This window comes from Scyliorhinus torazame, chromosome 9 (assembly GCF_047496885.1).
Source record: "Scyliorhinus torazame isolate Kashiwa2021f chromosome 9, sScyTor2.1, whole genome shotgun sequence".
Classification (NCBI taxonomy): Eukaryota; Metazoa; Chordata; class Chondrichthyes; order Carcharhiniformes; family Scyliorhinidae; genus Scyliorhinus; species Scyliorhinus torazame.
Genome location: NC_092715.1, coordinates 134,053,460 through 134,076,103, shown reverse-complemented (window position 1 = coordinate 134,076,103; position 22,644 = coordinate 134,053,460). Strand labels below are relative to the sequence as shown.

At 46.1% G+C, this 22,644-nt stretch overlaps 1 protein-coding gene across 1 annotated transcript in view; it reads right to left on the bottom strand.

Annotated features, from left to right (window-relative positions):
* Positions 1-5,332: 5,332 nt before the first annotated feature.
* LOC140430122 (uncharacterized) overlaps positions 5,333-22,644 on the bottom strand; it is a 292,957-nt gene continuing 275,645 nt past the window's right edge. The window contains exons 12-13 of the mRNA XM_072517635.1: positions 5,661-5,717; positions 5,333-5,362 (exon numbers count right to left, since the gene is read on the bottom strand). Of these exons, the coding sequence (XP_072373736.1) occupies positions 5,333-5,362; positions 5,661-5,717 (87 nt within the window). The remainder of the gene's footprint in view (positions 5,363-5,660; positions 5,718-22,644) is intronic.

Genomic DNA, 22,644 nt, shown 5'->3' with positions numbered 1-22,644 from the left:
TGGACAACAACGTGATAGATTGGGTATGGGGAAGTCTGAGGTAGTAAGAATAGAAAAGCAAAATATTTTTAAAATGGTGTGAAACATTAAATGTTAATTTTCAGAGGCATTTGGATGTACTCACACAAGATACACGGGAAGTTAGCATTCAGCCACAACAAGCAGTTTTTGCGGTGGCACTGTGGTTGACACTGCTACCTCACAGCACCACAGACCCAGGTTGATTTCTGCCTAAGGGGACTGTGTGGAATTGGCACATTCTCACTGTGTTTGCGTGGGCTTCCTCCGGGTGTTCCGGTTTCCGAATTGGTGTACAATAATACGGAAGTCTTGTTACACTTATAAAAGGCTTTGGCAAGACCACACCTGGAGTACTGTGCATGGCTTTTTAAATTCTTTCAGGGGATATGGGCATGACTGGCTGGGTCAGTATTTATTGCCCATGACTTGAGTGAATTTCAGAGGGCATTTAAGAGTCGAACACATTACTGTGGGTCTGGAGTCACATGCAAGCCAGACTAGGTAGGAATGGCAGATCTCCTTCCCTTAAGGATATCTGTGAACCAGATGGGCTTTTAGGCAATCGGCAATGGTTTCATGGTCATTAGACTTTTAATTCCAGATTTTTATTGAATTCAAATTTCACTATATTCCATGGTGGGATTAGAACCTGGATTCCCAGAACATTACCCCAGGCACATGGATTACTAGTTTTGTGATCACTATTCCACCACCTCCCCTGCCTCCATATCTAAGGAAGGTGATAAGATTGGAGGTCCACTGGATTGATTTCTGGGATGAGAGGGTTGTCCTATGATGAGAAGCTGAGTAGATTGGGCCCAAACTCTCTTCAGTTCAGAGAAAGAGAGGAGATTACACTGAAACAAAGAAGATTCATTGGGGTAAATATGGAGAGGTTATTTCCCCTTCTTGTAGAATCTAGAACATGGAGGATAGGTGGTTGACCATTTTAGACTTAGATAAGGAAAACATTCTTCACTCAAAAGGCTGGGAATCTTTGGAATTCTCTCCCCCAGAGTGTTCTGGATGCTTCATCGTGAAGCATATTTAAGGCTGACATAGATATATTTTTGGTCTTCTAGGGATTCAAGGGAATTAAAGAGGGAAAGTAGATTTGAAGCCCAATGTCAGCTATGGTCATGTTGAAAGGTGGACCAGGTTCTAAGGGCTGCACAGTTTACTCTTGCTCCTATTTCTTTTTAACTTCACCACTTAAAACTAATTTACCATAATTGACTGCAGTTTCGACTTGACAAACCAAACTTTGCAATATAGCCAGTGTTTTTCTTCTTGCTGTGTCAGCACACCTTTAGTGCACACCTCTCAGAGTAGCCTTGTCCCACTTCCATTCTAGCTGTAAGTATGATGCTGAGCATGGGGATTCCATTGGACTTGCACAAGGTTGTCCTGGGTTTGTTGAAACAAGAGGAAGGATGAATTCTTGATGAGCATGGCCAGACAGATGAGTGCAACAGTGAGCTTTCAACAGGACTGGCAAATAAAAGCAGCCTTTGAACCTTTTTGCAAACAACCCTGCTGTTCCCCATCTCATAGCGTGCTGGTCAAATCAACCCTATGGCTATGTATCTCCAACATCAACATTCCTTCCTTCCCAACATATCACAGCCAAACATATGAAAAAAAAATGTTATTATTTGATATGTTATACATATGTCGCTGCATCAATGTTTGTTAACTTGCCATACTGCTTCTCCTCAATGGACGCGAGTGAATTCACTGGGGTGTGCTGGCTATTGAGAAGTTCTCAAGGTTTCGTTTGAATAATACATTAAAAGGAAGTTCAATTTTTATTTTAAAAACAGCCTTTCCTTTCACCATACTTGCAATAGTGCATGCAGGATCTTTTTCTTAACTCTTTCAAAGGGCGTGGGTGTTGTTGGCTAGGCCAGCAATTGTAATCCATCACTAATTGCCCTTGGGAAGGTGGTGGTAAGCCGTCTTCTTGAACCACGTGTAGTCCATGTGAGGTAGGTACATTCACAATACTGTTAGGAAGGGGGCTCCAACAGTTTGTCCCAATAACAGTGAAGGAATGACGTTATAGTTCCAAGTCAGAATGGTGTGTGGTATGAAGGAGAGCTTACAGGTGGTGGTGTCCCATGCATATGCTGCCCTTGTCTGTCGATGTGACGGAGATTGTGGGTTTGTTGAAGGAGTCTAGGTGAGTTGCTGCAGTGCATCGTGTATATGGTACACACTGCTGCCACTGTGCATTGTGCATGGGGCCAGTTTAGCTCAGTGGGCTAAACAGCTGGTTTGTCATGTAGAACAAAGCCAGTTCAATTCCTGGACCAGCTGAGGTTATTCATGAAGGCTTGCCTCCTCAATCTTGCCCCTCGCCTGAGGTGTGGTGATCCTCAGGTTAAACCACCACCAGTAAGCTCTCCCCTTCAATGGCGAAAGCAGCCTATGGTCATCTGGGACTGTGGCAACTTTGCCTTGCCTGCATTGGTGGTGGAGGCAGTGAACGTTTATTTGAAGGTGGTAGATGGGGTGCCAATCAGATGTGCAGCTTTGACCTGGATGGTGTTGAGTTTCACGCAGGCATCATTTTTGGCATTTCTAATTGAGAAATTATAATTTAAAAGGGGTAGAGACTGTAAAACCTGACCTTTACACGTGGGGAAATGAACATTCCCTCGGAGTAAGTCAGAAGTATCTGTCCTCTTGTAGTTTCATAGACGCATTCAATTTGTACCTGATATGATGACTTAGCATATTTGTGTGTTAAACAATACATTGGGGTACCTAAAAACAAAATTGGCAATAACCATTCTAGTGTAAACTAATAGAGGGAAAATGGTAATATCGTAATCATTTAGTAGGCCTCAAAATAGCTAGTTTACCATAATAAGATTCAATAGTTTATCTTGATTCAATAGTTCATCTCAATGAGGCTCAATAGTTTACCTGAATAAGATTCAATAGTCCACCTCAATAAGATTAATAAACTGTTTTGCAGAGTACATGTTTTTCAAAATAATGGAATTTTTCAATATTCCAAAATTAATGATTGCACACTTTTCAAAAACCTCATTCTACTGGCAGAACCTTACAACTGCAGCTGAACAAAATATTACATCTGTATTATTATTTCCATTGACATCTATTGACCTCTGTTTCACACTGTCCCAGTCCTTCATAATTTTATACACCCCTATCAAAGCACCATTTAATCTCCTTGTACCTCATGAAACGTGCCAATGTTTCAAATATAGTGTATGCTTACATTTCCTTATACCAGGTGTTGCTAACTTTTGGTTGGCTCTTAATTCGTAATTTGCTCTGTTTGTTTAACTCTAGAGTCGCCAGGTATCTTTATGATACCGCCACGAGGTTCAAGTTCAAATAATGATCAATAACTCAACACACCAATTAGTAAGATTCAAATTAAAACACATTTATTATACACAGTAAATCACTACTCATGCATAAACTCTACTTTCTAGACTATTCCTATCATTAAAAGGCCTATACTTAGCTTCGGACTGGCACTCCAGGTCAGGGGAACAAATGGCCTTTCTTTCAGGTCCTGAGTCTGCAGGATTCAAAAGCTGGTATGGACTGGTAGCTAGAAGCGCCTATCTCGTAGCGAGCATTGACTTGAGACTTACTTGGTTGGCGGCAGTGAGGCAGGTCACTGTCAAGGGTTGATTCATGTTGCTGAGTGACCCTGCCAAAGAAGGACGATTTGAACTTGGGGGCTTTACTTTAGTGTCCCCAGGGCCTTCCCGCCCTTCGGGGCGGACCCCTTACCTGGTTCCAAGTGATTGGACTACTTTCCGATCACTTGGATCGATTTCTCCAATGCTGGAGCTGTTCCCTGATCGCTGGGCGGTCCCTAAGTGTCCGTTGGCCTCCCTTTGTCTTGGCTCCTGTTGGCGCCGAGGAGTCTGGCTTGGCTTTATTCACCTTAACTGTTGCGATTGTGCCTTGGAATCGCTCATTACTATGCAGATGGCTGCTGCATTACTATGCAGATGGCTGCTGGTTTCAGTGCTGTCTGGTTCCTTACAGGTTTCAATACACATGATTTCTGTATTTGCTAGTCTTTGCCTGTGTTGGCTGAATTTCCCTTTTGCAATTCTCCATTTTAAATCAGGAAGTGGCCAACTCAGGTGGCTACACTGGCAACATCCTAGTAAATCTATATTGTGCCTGATCTAGTTCCTCAATATCCTTTGTATTGTGTGGAGCTATAATTTGCACATAGTTCTCCAATAGTATTCACACTAATGTTTTACAAGACTCATTATTAGAGCTTTACTCTTATATTCTCTTTAATGTGAATCCAAATCATCATGTTCTTCATGTCACCCTACTTTCTACTATTCAAAGTTAAATTGGTGCTTCTTTTTAACAAAAACACACATCATACATTTCCTGACACTGGCCAAGATTTTACACTGAGGGCAGGGTCCCGGTCACCTGACGTAAAAGTCAGGGGTGAGCTCACCCCTGCTTTGTCAGCTTTCCCCATAGCCATATAATGGCCACTGGGCATTCATTGATTTGAGATGTGCTTACCGCCCCTATCTGGGGAGGATGTACCACCTTCGAGAGCTGCCTGCCAATCCATAAGTCAGTAGTGTCTGGTCCCAGCAGTGCCACTGTAAACGGTGGCTGCATCCAGGTCCCAATGGCGACTAGTGATGGAGCAGATGCGAAGGGGAGAGTCTCACTGGCCCCGGCGAAGGGAATGGGGTATGGGTTAGATGGGGAAGTAGGGAGACGGGGAAAAGTGGGGGTGCAAAGGCCTTGGAATGGGGGCATGCAGGAAGCCCATAAGGAGATTTCTCCCCTTTGCCCAGCCACCAATCTGAGCAGTGAAAACTGCTGGGCTGCACACTTGGTGCTCATCTTCTCCCACCATGGGTAAAATCCAGCAGCAGACGATGGGGCCCTTAAGTAGCGATCAATTTGATAATGTTGTGGTGGGGTAGGCATCGGAAACAGTGCCTCGAGCATGGTTCCCAACTTTATGGCCACCTCTAGCTGCTAACCTGCCCCGGAGTGCTATAAAATCCTTATCGCTGAATTTTATTGGACAGTCTTTTTGACCAATGTACATCTTATGAATATTACCTCATAGCTTGCTTTGTTCTTCAGAATGTTTCACTATATCTCCAATTTTAGTACCATCCTATTTTATACTTTATTCAGCACTATTTCAGCAATATTTCCCTCCTTGATGCTTGTATTTGCTCCAATTTTTGGTTTTATACAGGATTTTGTGTCTGTTGTGCCATTCCAGCAATTGTTCCCACAATTCGTCACCTTATAAACTCAGTCAGAACAATACTGAGCAAGCAGCAGCTCCCTGCCAAATTTGAGATTTAAAAAAAACAGAAGGAAACAGTTCAGAATAATTTACACAGGAGGGGGTCCAGGTTACTTGTCCAGTTCAAAATGTTGCATCGTAAAAAATGGACCTGAGGAGACCATTGGTATTTCACAAATAACTCACTGTATTTCTAAATACTTATTTTAGCTTATGAAGGAACTTCTTTATTTTTTATTATTAAATAAAAAGTGGACTATGAAATATATTAAAGTCCATGATAACATACCATTTTTCCTAAATTGTTTTGTGATTGACAACCATTGTGGAGACTTGCCTGTAAGTTGTTGTCACTTGATTCACCCTTTTCCTCATCCATGGTATAGTGAATGTCCTAGAATGCCATAAAAACAACCTTACTTCAATTTTGTTTAATACATACTGAATCAAATAAAGACTATTCCTTGAACAAATAGCACAGCTAATCTCAAATCCCAATGCAGTGAAATTAATGAGTGTAACATTACAAATCTTTAGCATACCTGGATGAGGAGTAATTTAATGATTCAACTTGTGTCATGTTAACAAAGCCTTTGTGGTCATTTCAGAGCTTTTTTTTACAGCAGTAACAAGCTGCTTTGAGTACCTATTCAATTGTAAGTGAACAATGTGCCCCATCAAAAAAGGTTATATTAGCAGACCCCAAAGCAAATACATCACAGATGCTGTCCTCAGGAACAAGAAAGTGGAAAAACAATCAACATGAGACCAACATGAAACACACCTACTTACCTACTGAGATATATCTTTTAGATCAACGTGTTCCACAAGGGAGAGTGTTAGAAAAAAACAACTTCCTAATGGTAGCTTTCATCAAAACAATTTAGTAAAATTCTGCCTTTCGAAGTACAGCTATGCAGCAGTAGGAGTAAGACAGTGCAACTTCCAAAGAATGTAGATTTAAATCAATCTTACCACAGTAATTGGTAATCTTGTAAAACTGATACAATAGCATAATTTGGGTCAAACACGCAGCAATTCTTGTCACCATTACTTACACTTAACATGACTGAAAAGCAAGCTTTGAAAGTGAAAGTTTAATTGTTTCCATAGCAGCAAATTGTACATACAACTTGGCGGACATTCCAATCCTTGTAAGTTGATGCTGGCTTGCACAAAGATTAGTTTCTCCCTTTAGTGCTTGAAACATTAAACTGGTTTCCTGAATTTATTTCAGCTCAAATCACGGACTGTTAGGAATAAGAAATATCTAGATGTTTTAATGTAATTTGTACTTGGTAATATTGAGTAGATGTAACAAGGTTTTCCTAGTAGGTCTAACTACCAAGCAATAGGTAACCCATAAAAATAGATGGCAACATGACACAACACTAATTATAAAAACGCACATGAAAGCGTTTAAATGTATAATAAATGATAAACAAAAGAATCCCAAATGTTTCTCATTGGGTTCAATTCTCATTTCTGCATTTACAGCTTCAATCACATTGAGTGTTAAAGCAACATTGAACCAATAGGTTGACCACAAAAAACTAATTATTCCGAGCCTGAAGTCTTCAAAGAAATTTCTTTCTGACCTCACTTTTCTACTTTCTGTCTAGTGAGTAATGCATCAGATTAACACATGATTATACTCAAAACTAATCCATTTGTGGATTTACAGCATATTTGTTCCATAATGCAATTTAAAATCAAAGAGCTGGATAAGTTTGCCAGTTGGAAAGCATTAAGTGTAAACTAAATGGAACTGAAAAATCATGCAACACTGTTATTTCTTACCAATAAAACGTTTGGCACAACATTTCCATGTTACGGAGGATTGCAAATGACCTTGTACCAGGCTGGTCCAAATATGAATCGGTATAACATCAGTTTTATTGCTTGATTCTCAGGAAATTTAACAGCTGGGTAACTCACAGCATGCAGTACAGTTTGATTGTAGCCTAGGTGCACTGTTGCTGAACTCAAGTATGGAATGATACAATCACATGAAAGCATTTTCAAATTCAGTTCAAAAATATCCTGTTATAGGCCAATGCATACATTATTTCTTCAACGGGTTAAAATAGTGGAATCAAACTACAGTGAAAATTATTTGGTCACAGTGTTTACAAAAATAAATGGGCCTGTCTCACACTGTCAGTCTTCAGTCGATGTAAAGGATTAAGTTTGGTGAATTGCACCTCCTAGAATTAGAACAAACTTGAAGAAAACTGCACCAACATCTGTCTTATTTCAAACCAAGTGTCAACTCTTTGTAAAGTCATTTGCCAGAGAAGTTAGGGTTTTGCTAGGGGGTTTTAAACCTTCAAGCTAAACTGTCGCTTATAACCTTGACAACTACAGAGCCTGACACATGCATCTTCCCCTAGAGGCTTCCCTGCAGTATTCTGCAAGCTGCTCACGATTGCTGAGCCATGACGCCACAGCACTAGCCTGACCTGACATAATGAGCAGCTATTTACAGCAAACAAGGTAGATGGAAGAACACAGACCTAAATGATACTCTGGTGTAAGGAGGATTCCACTGAGGTGCAAATGAGCCAGTCAATCTCAAGGCCTCTGAGGCTTGCTGGGACTTGCAATTTCAATCCCTTCAGGAATATGTAGTCACGAGCCACACACTGATCAATAAAATAAGTTGCAAGGTGAAAAAAAGGATGATAATTAAACAAAAGGGGAAAAAGCTACCAAGTTTGGTTAAAAGCAGGGAATGGATTATTTTGGGAGGGTCGTTGGCATTCCATTTTTACTTAACATAGATATGTTACAAATATGTAAAATATATCAAATCATGTGTATTATTTCCAAAAATATAAAGATTATGGCTTATCAGGAAGTTAGTCCAACATCACCTTATGATGTTACCCAACAAAATTTGCCTGCCTTAACCCATATTGAAATATGGGTGTACGTAGAATAATTTGCCTCATCTAATTAAAATTTATCAACCTTTCCCAATATGTATAATTTTGTAAAAATAGCTTAGTCCTAATTGCCTGTGTTGTGATTAAAAAGCGAGCATCACATTTTTTGCATCACACAAACTTAAAACTTGGAGAAATGCATACTAAGTGTGCAGTTATATTTATCTGTGAGGGCTTGTCTAATCATAATTTCCCAGGAGAAACTAGTCTAGCCAGTACTCCATTTTTTAAAAAAATGGTTACAAATAATTCTTATTCCCTCAAACATCTTTGATGTCTTTTTATGATTGGAACATTTACGTGTTAATGATGTCACTCAAAGAAAATACAGCACCAGAAACACAGTAGAGATACCTTTCTCTCCAATTGTATCTTCTTGGAAATCTATGATCAAACTTAATCTAATGGATCCTTAGTTCATAAATTTGATGTGCGCTTTGCCAATAAAAGTTGCAAAACTTAACTGTGCTGATTACAATTAGAGCCATACAACAAAAGAAAATTGTACATTAAATGTACTTAAAATTAGAGTACATTACAGAGCTTGCCAAAAAATGCCTAAACAAATTAATCAACAAGTATGACAGAGTATTTACAGCTCAGAAGCAGGCCAATCAGCCCCACAGTTCCATGCTGGTCTTTATGCTCCACATGAGCCTTCCCCCATCCTACTTCATCCAGCACATATTCTTTGATTCTATATTCCCTCCTAAGTTTAGTTAACGGTTCCTACATCTATACATCTATGTTAGTTGCCTCAACTACTCCTTCAGTTGTTAATTCTACATTCAAGCCACTCTCTGGGTAAATACCTTTCTCCTGAATTCCCTACTGGATGCATTTGTGATTATATTGTATTTATGACCCATCGCCTAGTATCTCCTGCAAATGGTGAAGGTGCAGAATTTGGCTTCAGAGTGCTAGTTAGGACCAGCAGCTAGCAGGCCGAAACATGCACAACTACAGTCTTACAAGAGAACTCAAACTGTGCAAAGAGCTCAGCTAAACATTTGCAAATAACAAATGGATGCATTTTCAAAGTAACCTGCTGTATCCCATATACTAAACAAATGGACAGAGAGACTGTGGGGGTTAGTCTCATGCACTACAACAGCACAAACAATGACACAGGATAACCTAATTAAGAAATAGAGGAGGACACTGTCACACAGCCTGATGGCCCCAAACAACAACCATTCATCTTGGTGAACCTTTTACACAAAATAAACATACATTCTTCACTGTCTCTGGAAAAACAATTCCACGGGCGGGATTCTCCCAGCCCCGCACCGAACCTCGGCGTGTAAGGGTCGGGTGGCGGCCTGTGGGGGGGAAGGGGAGGTCCGACCCCAGGGGGGCCTCCGATGTGGCCTGTCCCACGATCGGGACCCACCGATCGGCGGTCCGGCCTCTGTGGCTGGGGGCCTCCTTTCCTTTGCGCTGGCCCCTGTAGCCCTGCGCCATGTTGTGTCGGGGCCGGCGTGTTCAAGGAGGCCACTGCGCATGTCCTCGTTGGCGTCGGCGCAACTGCGCATGCGCAGATCCCGCAACACCCAGTTCATGCCGGGATCTGCAGCACTGGTGGCGCGAACCGCTCCAGCACCGTGCTTGCCCCTAAGACGTGGGAGCGTTTACGACGGCCTTTACGACGGCGTAGACACTCTGCCACGGGATTGGAGAATCCCACCCCAAGTCTCTGTCATGGAATTATCAGAATCTGATTGTATAGCAACACAATTACCAGCCGACCGGAGGTTATTGTGCTGTGACTTCTGTCTACCTAATGTCATTAACTATAACTAATAAAAAAACATATGTAAACTGCGCTCATTCTGAACCTCGGTGGAGAAGCGCCTCAATTGGAACATAGAACATACAGTGCAGAAGGAGGCCACTCGGCCCATCGAGTCTGCACTGACCCACTTAAGCCCTCACTTCCACCCTATCCCCATAACCCAATAACCCCTCCTAACCTTTTTGGTCACTAAGGGCAATTTATTATGGCCAATCCACCTAACCTGCACGTCTTTGGACTGTGGGAGGAAACCGGAGCACCCGGACGAAGACATACCACGCAGACGGGAAAACGTGGAGACTCCGCACAGACAGTGACCCAGCGGCCCAGAGTATGCTCCCAGCATGCATAATAAAACCACTTCAACATTGCATCCGGACTCTGAGGAAACATCTTCTCTATATCTACCTTATCAAACCCTTTCATAAGTTTAAAGATCTCTATCAGATCTGTCCTCAAATATCTCTGTTCTAGAGAAAAGAGTTGCAGCCTGCCCAATCTTTCAATGGTGACGCCTTCTAGTAACATCTATTATTCCTGAATGGATTCAGTTCAATTGATCCAAGAAACAAATATGAATTGGGTAAATACAAATACAAAATTCATTTTATATTTATTTACTCAGAAAGTAATCTTTATTTGTGATACCCAAGATGTATCCAGTATACTATATTAGGCAATCGGTTAGTTCAGTTGGCTGGACTGCTGGTTTGCGATTGGGAATGATGTCAACAGCATGTATTCAATTCCCGTACCAGCTGAAGTTATCCACGAAGGCCCGGCCTTCTCAACCTTGCCCTTCACCTGAGCTGCAGTGACCCTCAGGTTAAATCACCAACAGTCAACTCCCCCTCAAAGTGGAGAGCAGCCTATGGTCCTCTGCGACCATGGTGACTTTAATTTAATATCCCTACCAAAATATAGCATTATCGTAGCTCCAATTAACGGTCAGTAATGTCCTTGTCTGGTTTAATAACACTGTTGCTGTCAAGTATTTTTCCCTGTATCAGTGTCTATCATAGAACTTAATAAATTAATAAAAAGGCAAAATACTGCAGATGCTGTAAACCTAAAATAAAAATAGAAATTGCTGGAAATATTTAGTGAGTCAGACAACGTCTGTGGAGGGAGAAAGGTCATCAACCTCAAATGTTAACTGTTATGCTCTGAGTATTTCCAGGATTTTCTGTTTTCTCTCAGCAAATACATTTTGAAAAAAAAATGTAGCTATGGAGACATCAATGAGTACCACACTACAGAGTCTCGTTAATCTAGATAGATTTTATGGGGTGTAATTTTGTATGTGTTGCACCTGGTTTGGGGTCATGGAACAGGTGCAAATTATCCCAATTTTGCAATCTGTTCAGGCATTGGTACCACCGCTAACCATATAGGACTCAATTTTTAGGCAGCTCAAGTATCCACCTAAAATATAAATTTAGGGCAGGACCCCTTTTGAAGATTTGTCAACAATGAGTGAAGCAGGCTTTTAGCTGCTACATCAGCATCTCCCATGGCCGCCACTGAGTATTCAAACTAATTTTTAAAAAGTCCCTTTCTGCTGGGTTGGGAAGAGCAGGAGTGCTCCACAAAAGTGCCGTAGGCCATAGTCCTTACTCCTTATTATCGTGTGAGTGGAACTCCTGATTCCGGGCAAGTACTGGTCACCTCTGGAGGGTTGGGAACCCTAGGATGACTGCTTTGAGATAGGCAGCATAGTTTGCTGGCTTAATTTAAAGGAAGCCCCAATTCAGTCTATCTATTCTAGTGCAGGGATTGTTCCCAGTTCATACCGGCAGGCCTGTGCTATCCAAATTCCACCCTATATGTTTTGTCTTTTGGTTAGTTTATAAAATGCAATTACATGTACCTGATGACTTCTATCATTATTCCTGAGATACTTTTACAGCCATAAAAGGCTATGGTGACTAGTATCAATCAGATTTCTGAGAGCCTACTGGTTTGTCGATTAATGCAATTGAGAAAAAATGTCACAGGCCTGGCAAGAACCTTTTCAAAGCTACCACAGAGAAGTTTACTTGCAGCTTTTTCCTTGCATTAGCTCCTGTCATCTACCAAACAGCAGAACCCAGTGGTGTCAATTATATTTGATTGACTGAGTAAAGCACACACAAATAAGCCAAAACAATGGACACAAAAATCTATATATGACTTTCCCTGTCAGAGAGCAAAAGCTTGCTTTTTCCATTTTCATGTTGCAGTGTGTTGCTACATGCTTAAATGTTTCCTCCAAACCCAAACTATCACCAATTAAGTTAGCAGGATGTTCAAAGGTGTCAAATGACTCCCTCGACAATTGGTTCCAACCGCTGTTCAATAAATGAGGTCTAATTTATCAGTTTATCTTCAATTTCAAAAAAACTAATATCTCCAGACACTAAGATACTCTGCGAGAAAATAAAGCAAAATAGACTTCAAGGTACCTCCGGGGCAACTTATTTCTCATCTATAATTTATTTTTAAAATAGTTAAATAGTTACTTTAAATAAACAGTCACTATGGCACACTTGGTTCTCTACATTTATACTTCAGCTTTACCTAATCTGCTTATAAATAGATTTTTTTCAGTGACAAAAATATGATGGTATTAAAATTTATAAGCACTTACAAAAACATAGCTGGCACTATTATTAGTGGAAGTTTGTTATCTTTGTGTGCAATGATCACTTATAACTAATGTGAACATTTGTCATTTCCAGCAGCCAATTTGCTCAACAGTGCAAAATATGATTTTGGACAGTGTTACTAATTATATTGATCCTTAGTTGAAAAAGTTGATGGTGACTACTTCAGTCCCTGAAGTCCGTGAAAACCAATTTCTTGACTCCTGGGTTACATTGTGGTGAAATAAATTAGGATAATGATTTATGTTTACTCTTTTAGTCAATTCTGATAGAGACTAGAAGAGACAAAATGACAAACAGCTTCAGCAGAAAACTTAAATCATGTCAGCCAATCTGAAGGTTTTTTCTTACTTTAATTGCTCCCACTGTTCATTTATCTTCAGAGGCAATCTTTGGAAGGGACACTAGTTGAATCAGTGGATGGGTAAAGTTTAGTCGAATTTGTCTCACTAAATTGTGATATGTTCTCCAGAGAAACTAGTTTCCGGTAGACATGACAAAATGTCACAAGGTTATATATAACTAGCAATAGATCTGCTAAAAATAATATTTGCAGGAAATTCCCAAGTAAACTAAAAAAGAAACATCATCTGGTTACTTATAAATAAACCAAAGCTAATTTTGCATCTGTATTATTTTGGTCTATTAATGGACACATTGACAGCATTGGAAGCACAAGGCTTGAGAATTGATAGAAATTGGTCCTCAGGCCTCATCTGAATAATTAACATAAATGCACCTACTCAAGCAATTTCATTTTCTTCTTTCAGCATCTTCCATTTTACGTGGGGTCATCACAATGCTGCTTGATCTTGTCCTGTCAGTTACCCATTCCTCTGCCAAATCTGCTGCCTTTAAGACTCTCCCCACCACGGGCACAATTTGACGGAAACATTTCGAAGTGTCATTTTGGGTGTGATTGACGGGGTGCTTCTTGTTGGAGAGTTCGCGGCCCATATTTAACAGCACTTAGTTCCCACGAGCGTCTCGCCATCACGGGCTGTCTCGCCACCAATTTTACAGACTCCCATCTCAGCGTCTCGCCATTAACAAGAGGGAGCTGCTTTTAGACACTCCCTCACCACTCACACCTAGACGACACACAAGCATGGCAACACGCAGACCTGCTCCTTAATTTGGGGGTGTCGACTTCACAAGGCTTCTCAATGCCGTCGAGGAAAGGCAGGACATCCGGGGCAGGATTCTCTGATCCTGAGGCTAAGCGTTGACGTCGCGTTTCACGATGGCGTCAACATGGCCTCAGGATCAGCAATTCGAGTCCCTACAGGGCGCCAACCCGGCACTGGAGCGACCCACGCCGATCCAGCTGCCGGTCCCGGCATCAACTGGGCAGAACGGGGTTCGCGCATGCGCAGTGGCACCGGCGCCAACGCGTGCATGCGCAGTGGCTCCCTTCGCCGCACCAGCCCCGACGCAACATGGCATAGGGCTACAGGGTCTGGCGCGGAAGAAAGCAGGCCCCCAGCCCAAGAGGCCGACCCACCGATTGGTGGGCACCGATCGCGGGCCAGGCCACAGTGGAGGCCCCCCTCCCCGGGGTTGGACCCCGCTGCCCCCCACAGGCTGCCCCCGGACCCTTCCATGCCGAGGTTCCGCCGGGTAAGACCAGGTTAGAACGGCGCCGGCGGGACTCGGGTTTTTTGTTATCCCGGGCGGAAAATCACCGGGGGCGGGGGGCCCCGGTCGTCGCCAAATGGAGAATCATGTCCTGGCGTCGGGGTGGCGTGGCGCGATTCGCGCCGGTCGCGGCGATTCTCCGGCCTGGCCTCAGGCTGAGAGAATCCCGCCCCCTGTTCAACCGAGGAGGGTGGAGGATCAGCAGCAGTGTCACCAATAACTTCTGGAAGGCAGTGGCAGTAGCTGTCACTGTGGGCAGCATGACAAGGAGAACTGCCTTCCAATATCGGAAGAAGACCAACGACCTCCACCAAGCTGCAAGAGTAAGTTACCACCTCTCTCCTGGCATCAGTTCCAGTGCCAACCCTCAAATCCCCCCCTCCCCAAATCATTAACTGACACCTCACACCCTCCCCACATCCAAACTTCGTGCTTGCTCCACAGAACCCACTGGTACCCACCAGCACAACCCCTTCATGTGCCGGTGCGGTGCCCACACACGCCACTGGCTACAGACCCCCCTGAACCATCAAGCATCTAGCTCACAATGCCTCTCTTTGTTCCTGCAGGAGAAGATAGCCCATAATAATCGGGAAGGGGCCAAGACAGGGTGGGGGGGGGGGGGGCAGAGTACCAGAGATTCAAGTCTGCACTTCTATGAGGAATGGGCCCTGGATATTGGGGGTTGTCCGAGGGGTGAGCAGTCACCGACAGCAAGGTTGGCCTGTGCTGCAGAGGTGAGGATCCACTGCCCCTTCCCCAGATGACCTGTCTCACGTGAGTTGTTCATGTCAGACCAAAAGATACTTCCCTCTCACTGACCACATGTCCATTGTCTCGCAGGATCTCCATCAGAAGGGACCAGGCTATCCGGAGTCATTCCCCCCCCCCCCCCCCCCCCCATCACCCGAGACCAACCCATAGGAGGGCTCCGTGGAGGCCACCATTGATGCATCACAGCTTTCAGCTACACTCTCCACCAGCGCAGAGACAAAAACTATGATGGGTGACATTAGTGGACAGGCTCATGGTTTACAATCTGGTGAGCGCCACACAGTTGCAGATGCACATCAGATGGAGGCAGGAACATTCAAGGGAGACAGCTGTTGGAGGTTTGCTGGATCCCAGAACTCAGCTGAGTCCCAGTCAGATACTGAGACTCTATACAAGGTTCTTCTAGAGATGATGCAGATGATAGGACACAGCCATGAGATTCAGGAGGGGCTGTCAGCAAAATTCCAGTGAGCGCATAGCCAATTGGAGGAGCCCCAAAGGCTACGGGTGCTGGAAATGATTCCACCAAAGCGTGGCGCCAAGATCAACACTGCCGCAGTGAAAAAGCTGAAGCACCTGTCAGCATCTTCAGCGGTGGAACTCAAGGCATGGCTCAGTCTGTGATGACCATGGCTGAAGGCCTTGGCATCATGTCCCAGTCGCTGAGGGACATGTCCCAGATGCAGGTGGACATTGCCGAGGCACTATGGAGCATGGCCCAGTCACTGAGAACCATCGCTGAGGGTATCTACACCAAGATGCAGACAAGAGGGAGCTTCCAGGACTGGCAGGGCCAGGTGACCTGTAGGCCTCTGGAGCTCACTACGGCTTCCCCACCATCCAATGGAGATCTACAGGGCCCTCTGGGAGGAGGAAACTCTGTTGGCTAACCCAGGGCCTGCCACCAAGGAGATCTTCCAAATCCCCCCCCCCCCCCCCCCCACCTCTTGACACTGGCGCATCTCAAGGGCAATGGGCAGAACAGGGTGGTGGGACTTCTTGTGGCAGCTATGAGGTGAACAGTTGCACACAAGGTGGCTCCCACCTGGGATTTGTATTTTTGGCCTTTTCTGTCTGATTAACAGGTGATTATGGGAAGAAATTGGTACAGTTTGACAAAATTAGATCCCCTCTATCAAGTGATATCTGGGGATACAACATATGGCAAAAGACGGGCAAGGGATCGTCATCCATTTCGGAAGTCCCTCGAGTCTCAGACAGAGAGAAGATGGCGGAGGTCTCTGTGGCATCGTTGCCCACTCAATGGACAACCGAGAAGTTGGTGGGCTTCTTGACGGGCGACTTTAGGAAACAGCGACTAGTGGTTGCTGAGGATCTGATGAAAGCGATTGAGGGGGGCGTGGCACCTATTGGTTTGCCCTTGAACAGGTTTGTTCGGTGGGTCGAGGTACAGGGGCAAAAATTAAGATGGAGGAGCCGCTCACTGATCACAGCGATCGGGTTATCTCTTTGGAGGCAGAGATGGCATTGCTGGTGGAGGAGTGGAAGGCGTTAAAGACCAAAGTTGATGATCTGGAAAATGTAAGAATTGTTGGGCTACCAGAGAGCCTGGAAGGTACAAGCACCACTGATTATGGGTCTAAGATGTTTGGAAATTGTTGGTGGTTGGGTGGGGGGGAGGGGGAGGTACGGGTTCTTTTCGACCCCTCCTGAGTTGGACAGGGCCCACCTGTCGCTGGGACAGAAGCCCAGATCATGGGAGCCACCACGGGCGATCATAGTCTGGTTCCATAGGTACCTGGATAGGAACGGGTCCTGAGTTGGGCGAAGGACAATCGCGAGTGTAGATGGGGGGGCCATGCTGACACGGGGAGAAAGAGCAAACTCCACACAGACCGAGGTCGGAATCGAACCTGGATCCCTGGCACTGTGAGGCAGCAGTGCAAACCACCATACCACCGTGCTGCCCCCAACTTGCTACTAGCTTGTATCCAGGTTACGTTCAGAGACGACTATTTTGACAGGCCGGAGGAAGCGGATGACTTTGTTAAGAAACACGTATTTGGGTGGTTGGGTTTGGGGTGGGGGGGGGGGGGGGGGGGGGGGGTGGGGGGGGGGGTGGACCTGAACGGTATGAGGGCTACAGTCTTGTTTGCTTGGTCATTCTTCAGTTCTTCTGTATTTGTATTTTTGTGTTGGGTGCTTGTAAAGTGGCGGACGGCCGTTGTTGTTATGGGGCTTGATGATGAGGTTGTATCTGGGTGAATTTGAGGATTGTTCATTGTATTGTTGGAACTGTTTGGGGAGGGGATATGGGTGTGCTTTGTAAGAGGCAATGAATGGAGTTGTAGAGAAAAACAAAACTTATTTTATTTAACTCGTAAACTATTATGTACAGCTCCAGTAGTTCCCTACTGGGACTTCTCTAGTCGGTGCCTGACTGGCCGACTCTATTTATACAAAGGCTCATGAACTGTGTTAAGGGTCCCTTGCCCAATTTTTGGGGGAGCTCGTATTCCGAAGGTTCCCCAGGTTGTGGATCATCCCTCGCTCGTAAGACCCGTGCGGGTTATAACAGTGTGGTTCTCTGTTTTCTTCCTATAACCATGATGTGGAGATGCCGGCGTTGGACTGAGGTGAGCACAGTACGAAGTCTTACAACACCAGGTTAAAGTCCAACAGGTTTGTTTTGATGTCACTAGCTTTCGGAGCGCTGCTCCTTCCTCAGGTGAATCACCTGAGGAAGGAGCAGCGCTCCGAAAGCTAGTGACATCAAAACAAACCTGTTGGACTTTAACCTGGTGTTGTAAGACTTCGTACTGTTCTTCCTATAACGTTTGGTATTAAAGCTGGGTATGGGCTGGGGGGCTGTTGACAGATCCATTGTGTGAAAGATTTTGACTTTTATCCTAAGTGGGGGCCACCCTGCTCGCAGTTCAGCAAATTAACGGGAGCGGACTGGGGGAGATGGCTGCAGCTGGTTACCTATGTTTTTTTTAGTTTCTTAAGGTAACAAGCTTAGGTTTTTTGTGTTTGTTTTGTTGAGAATGGGGGGGGGATGGGTTTGGTTCTTGGTGGGCTGTTTGTCTGGTGTCCAGTGGGGGGGGGGGGGGGGGCTGTGTGTGGGGGAGGGGTAGATTGCTGACAGTGCAGGTTTCTTTGTTTTTGAACTGGCTTGTTGGGGGTGATGGTGGCCATCTTGGGTGGGCCTGGAGCTGATGCAGTTTGGGGCCCTACGGGATTGCCTCATGGGAAGGGGGATATGGCTGATCCTGTGGGGGGGGGGGGGGTTGGTTACATGGAATGTGAGTGGTTTTTCTACAGGAGACACATTTGAGAATTTGGGATCAAACAAGACTGCGGGAAGGATGGGTGGGGCAAGTGTTTCATTTGAATTTTGATGTTAGGACACGGGGGTTGCAATATTGATTAACAAGAAGGTGGCTTTCTCTGCGGTTAACATTACAGTGGACTCAGGAGAGAGATATGTAATAGTTACTGGGGTGTTGGCGGGCACACGGGCACATCAGTGGTTTTGATCCTTGCAGAGGAGCCTTTTTACAATGTGGACGCCCTTCTCTTCTTTGCCATTTGCCTGAGGGTGCAGGGGACTGGACGTCATGTGTGCAAAGTTGAATGCACTAGCGAAGGAAGACCATTCCTGACTCGCGAAGCAGGGGCCATTGTCTGACATCACGGTGAGCGGAATGCCGTGGCGAGCAAAGGTCTCCTTACAGGCCCGGATAACAGCCGATGACGTGGTGTCGTGCAGGCGTATGACCTCAGGATAGCTGGAAAAGTAGTCGATGATGATGATGTAGTCCCTGCCGAGCACATGGAACAGGTCCACGCCCACCTTTGACCAGGGGGACGTGACCAACTCATGGGGCTGAAGGGTCTCACGTGGTTGTGCCAGCTGGAACCGCTGACAGGTGGGGCAATTGAGCACAGTGTTGGCAATGTCCTCATTTATTCCCGGCCAGCATACAGCCTCTCGGGCCCTCCGTCGGCACTTCTCAACGCCGAGATGGCCTTCATGCAGCTGTTCTAGGACAAGCCGGTGCATGCTGTGTGGGATCACAATGCGGTCCAGCTTCAGGAGGACACCATCCACGACTGCCAAGTCGTCCCGAATATTGTAAAACTGTGGGCATTGCCCCTTGAGCCACCCGTCCGTCATGTGGCGTATCACACGTTGCAGAAGGGAGTCAGCCGCAGTCTCACGGCGAATGTGGGCAAGGCGTTCGTCAGTGGCCGGCAGATTGGCAGAAGTGAAGGCTACATGTGTGTCGACTTGGCCAATGAACCCCTCTGGGTCGGACGGAGTGTCGACTGCCCTGGACAGAGCGTCTGCTATGATCAGGTCCTTACCCGGGGTGTATACAAGTTGGAAGTCGTACGTCCGGAGTTTGAGCAGAATGCGCTGGAGGCGAGGGGGTCATGTCATTAAGGTCCTTTTGGATGATGCCAACCAGCGGGCGATGGTCGGTCTCCACAGTGAACTGGGGAAGGCCATACTCATAGTCGTGTAACTTGTCAACGCCAGTCAACAGACCTAGGCACTCCTTCTCAATTTGCGCAAAGCGCTGCTCTGTGGGGGTCATGGCACGTGACGCATAGGCGACAGGGGCCCATGATGAGGCGTCATCTCGTTGCAGGAGGACTGCCCCAATACCAGATTGGCTGGCGTCAGTCGAGATCTTTGTCTCCCTTGCAGGATCGAAGAACGCCAGTACTGGGGCGGTGGTAAGCTTGACCTTGAGCTCCTCCCATTCACGCTGGTGGGTGGGAAGCCACTGGAATTCAGTTGTCTTCCTGACAAGGTGTCGGAGAGCTGTGGTGTGGGAAGCAAGGTTCAGGATGAATTTTCCCAGGAAGTTGACCATTCCTAGGAAGCGTAGCACCGCCTTCTTGTCTGTCGGCTTCTGCATAGCCATGATGGCTGCCACCTTGTCGGCATCCGGCCGCACACCCAACCGGGAGATGTGGTCCCCCAAGAACTTGAGCTCGGTTTAGCCAAAAGAACATTTGGCTCTGTTAAGGCGCAGGCCCTGGTCCCGTATCCGTTGAAAGACGCGTTGGAGGTGACTGATATGCTCCTGCGGTGTGGTAGACCAAATAATGATATCGTCCACATAGACGCGCACGCCTTCGATGCCCCTCATCATCTGTTCCATGATGTGATGGAAAACTTCAGAGGCCGATATGATTCCAAATGGCATCCCATTGTAGCAGTATCTGCCAAATGGAGTGTTGAAGGTACACAGCTTCCTGCTGGACTGATCCAATTGAATCTGCCAGAAGCCCTTTGAGGCATCAAGCTTGGTGAATATTTTTGCCTGAGCCATCTCGCACGTGATCTCCTCACATTTGGGTATAGGGTAAAGTTCCCTCATTATATTGCGATTTAAGTCTTTCGGGTCAATACAGATCCGGAGCTCGCCGGAAGGCTTCTTGACGCACACCATGGCGCTGACCCATGCAGTTGACTCCATCACCCAGGAAAGCACTCCTTGGTCCTGAAGGTCCTGCAGCTGCTGCTTGAGGCGGTCCTTGAGGGGTGCTGGGACTCTGCAAGGTGCATAAACTACTGAGGTGGCATCCTGTTTGAGCAGGATTTTGTATGTGTAGGGCAGTGTACCCATGCTCTCGAAAGGATCCTGGTTGTGAGAGAGGATTGAGTTTAGTTGCGCCCTGAATTCCGCATCTTGGAAGTCAGTTGCTTGATTTTAAGGAGCTGCTGGCGCAGAGTGTCCGACATGACCCCAAAAACTATCTGGTCGCGTATCATGGAGTCAGAGGTGGGCCCATAGCCGCAGGACTGCGCGAGGATGCGGAGTTGTGTTAAATAAGACTGGAAAGGCTCGTCCTTACCTTGCAGGCGCTGCTGGAGCAGGTACCTTTCAAAGCTTTCGTTAACTTCAACGCTGAAGTGTTCATCAAATTTTAGGAGCACCGTCTTGTATTTGGTTTTGTCCTCGCCGTCCGCGAATGTAAGGGAGTTAAAGATGTGGATGGCGTGTTGCCCTGCTGTGGAGAGAAGAAGGGCAATCTTCCTGGTGTCCGATGCATTCTCCCAGTCTGTGGCCTCTAGGAAGAGCTGGAAGCGCTGTTTAAAAAGCTTCCAATTCACCCCGAGATTGCCAGCGATGCGTAGCAGCGGTGGCGGGTTGATGTTCTCCGTGCTGCAGGATGGCGAATTGCTGATAAGTTGCAGTTAGGTCTCACAGGGGCTAGTATGCGTCCACTCCTGGAACCATGTCGTGCTGGGTGTTCTGGTCTACAAACAGGTCAACACGGCTGGAGATGGTGTAACTCTATTTTATTAACAACTCAACTGTAATAACATACTGTAAGCTTGGGTATGTGCATTACCAGTTTATCTGTGGACCTTGGTCCTATCACTATCTAGGTGAGGCACTCAGCACATGGTGAATGTCTGAGAGGCAGGCTGTGAGCTCTGTGCTCTGAACTGGCTGCTGCTAGAATGAGCGGGAACTCTGGTGTCCCCTGTCTTTATAGTGCGTGTGCTCTCACTGGTGATTGGCTGCGATGTTGTGTATGTTGGTTGGTCCTACTGTATGTCCATTAGTGTGTCAGTGTGTGTGTGATTGCACCATGATATGCTGATGTATATCATGACACTCCCCAAACCCGAACCTCTTCAGCACTTCTCACAAGTACCCCCACTCTACCCTATCGAAGGCCTTCTCAGCGTCCATCGCCACCACTATCTCCGCCTCCCCCTCCCTCGCCGGCATCATAATAACGTTCAGGAGTCTCCGCACATTCGCGTTCAACTGCCTCCCTTCACGAACTCCGTCTGGTCTACGTGGATGACCTGCGGCACCCAGTCCTCAATTCTCATGGCTAAGACCTTCGCCAGCACCTTGGCATCTACATTTAACAACAAAATCGGCCTGTAAGACCCACTGTCCTGATATATTCGAACCTCTGCGTTCTCCCACCTGCTGCTCCTCTCTTTCTTGGCTCACCTGAGTACGCACTCCTGATCAGCGAACCGATGAAACCGCACCAGCACCGCCCGCGGTGGCTCGTTAGCCTTGGGCCTCCTCGCCAGCACTCTATAGGCCCCTTCCAGCTCCAGGAGCCCCTGGAAGGACCCCGCTCCCATCAGCGAGTTTAACATGGTGACCACATAGGCCCCCATGTCCGACCCCTCCAGCCCCTCCGGGAGGTCCAGGATCCGCAGATTCTTCCGCCTCGACCGATTCTCCATCTCCTCAAACCATTCCTGCCATTTCTTGTGGAGCGCCTCGTGCGCCTCCACCTTTACCGCTAGGCCCAAGATCTCGTCCTCGTTATCCGAGATCTTTTGTCGGACCTCGCGGATCGCCACCCCCTGGTCCGCCTGGGTCTCCAGCAGCTTATCAATAGAAGCCTTCATCGGCTCCAGCAGGTCCACTTTGAGCTTCCTGAAGCAGCGCTGGATAACCTCCTGCTGCTCCTGCGCCCACTGCATCCACGCTGCCTGGTCACCGCCTGCCGCCAACTTGCTACTCTTCCCTTGCACTTTCTTTGGCTTCACCACCACTTCTT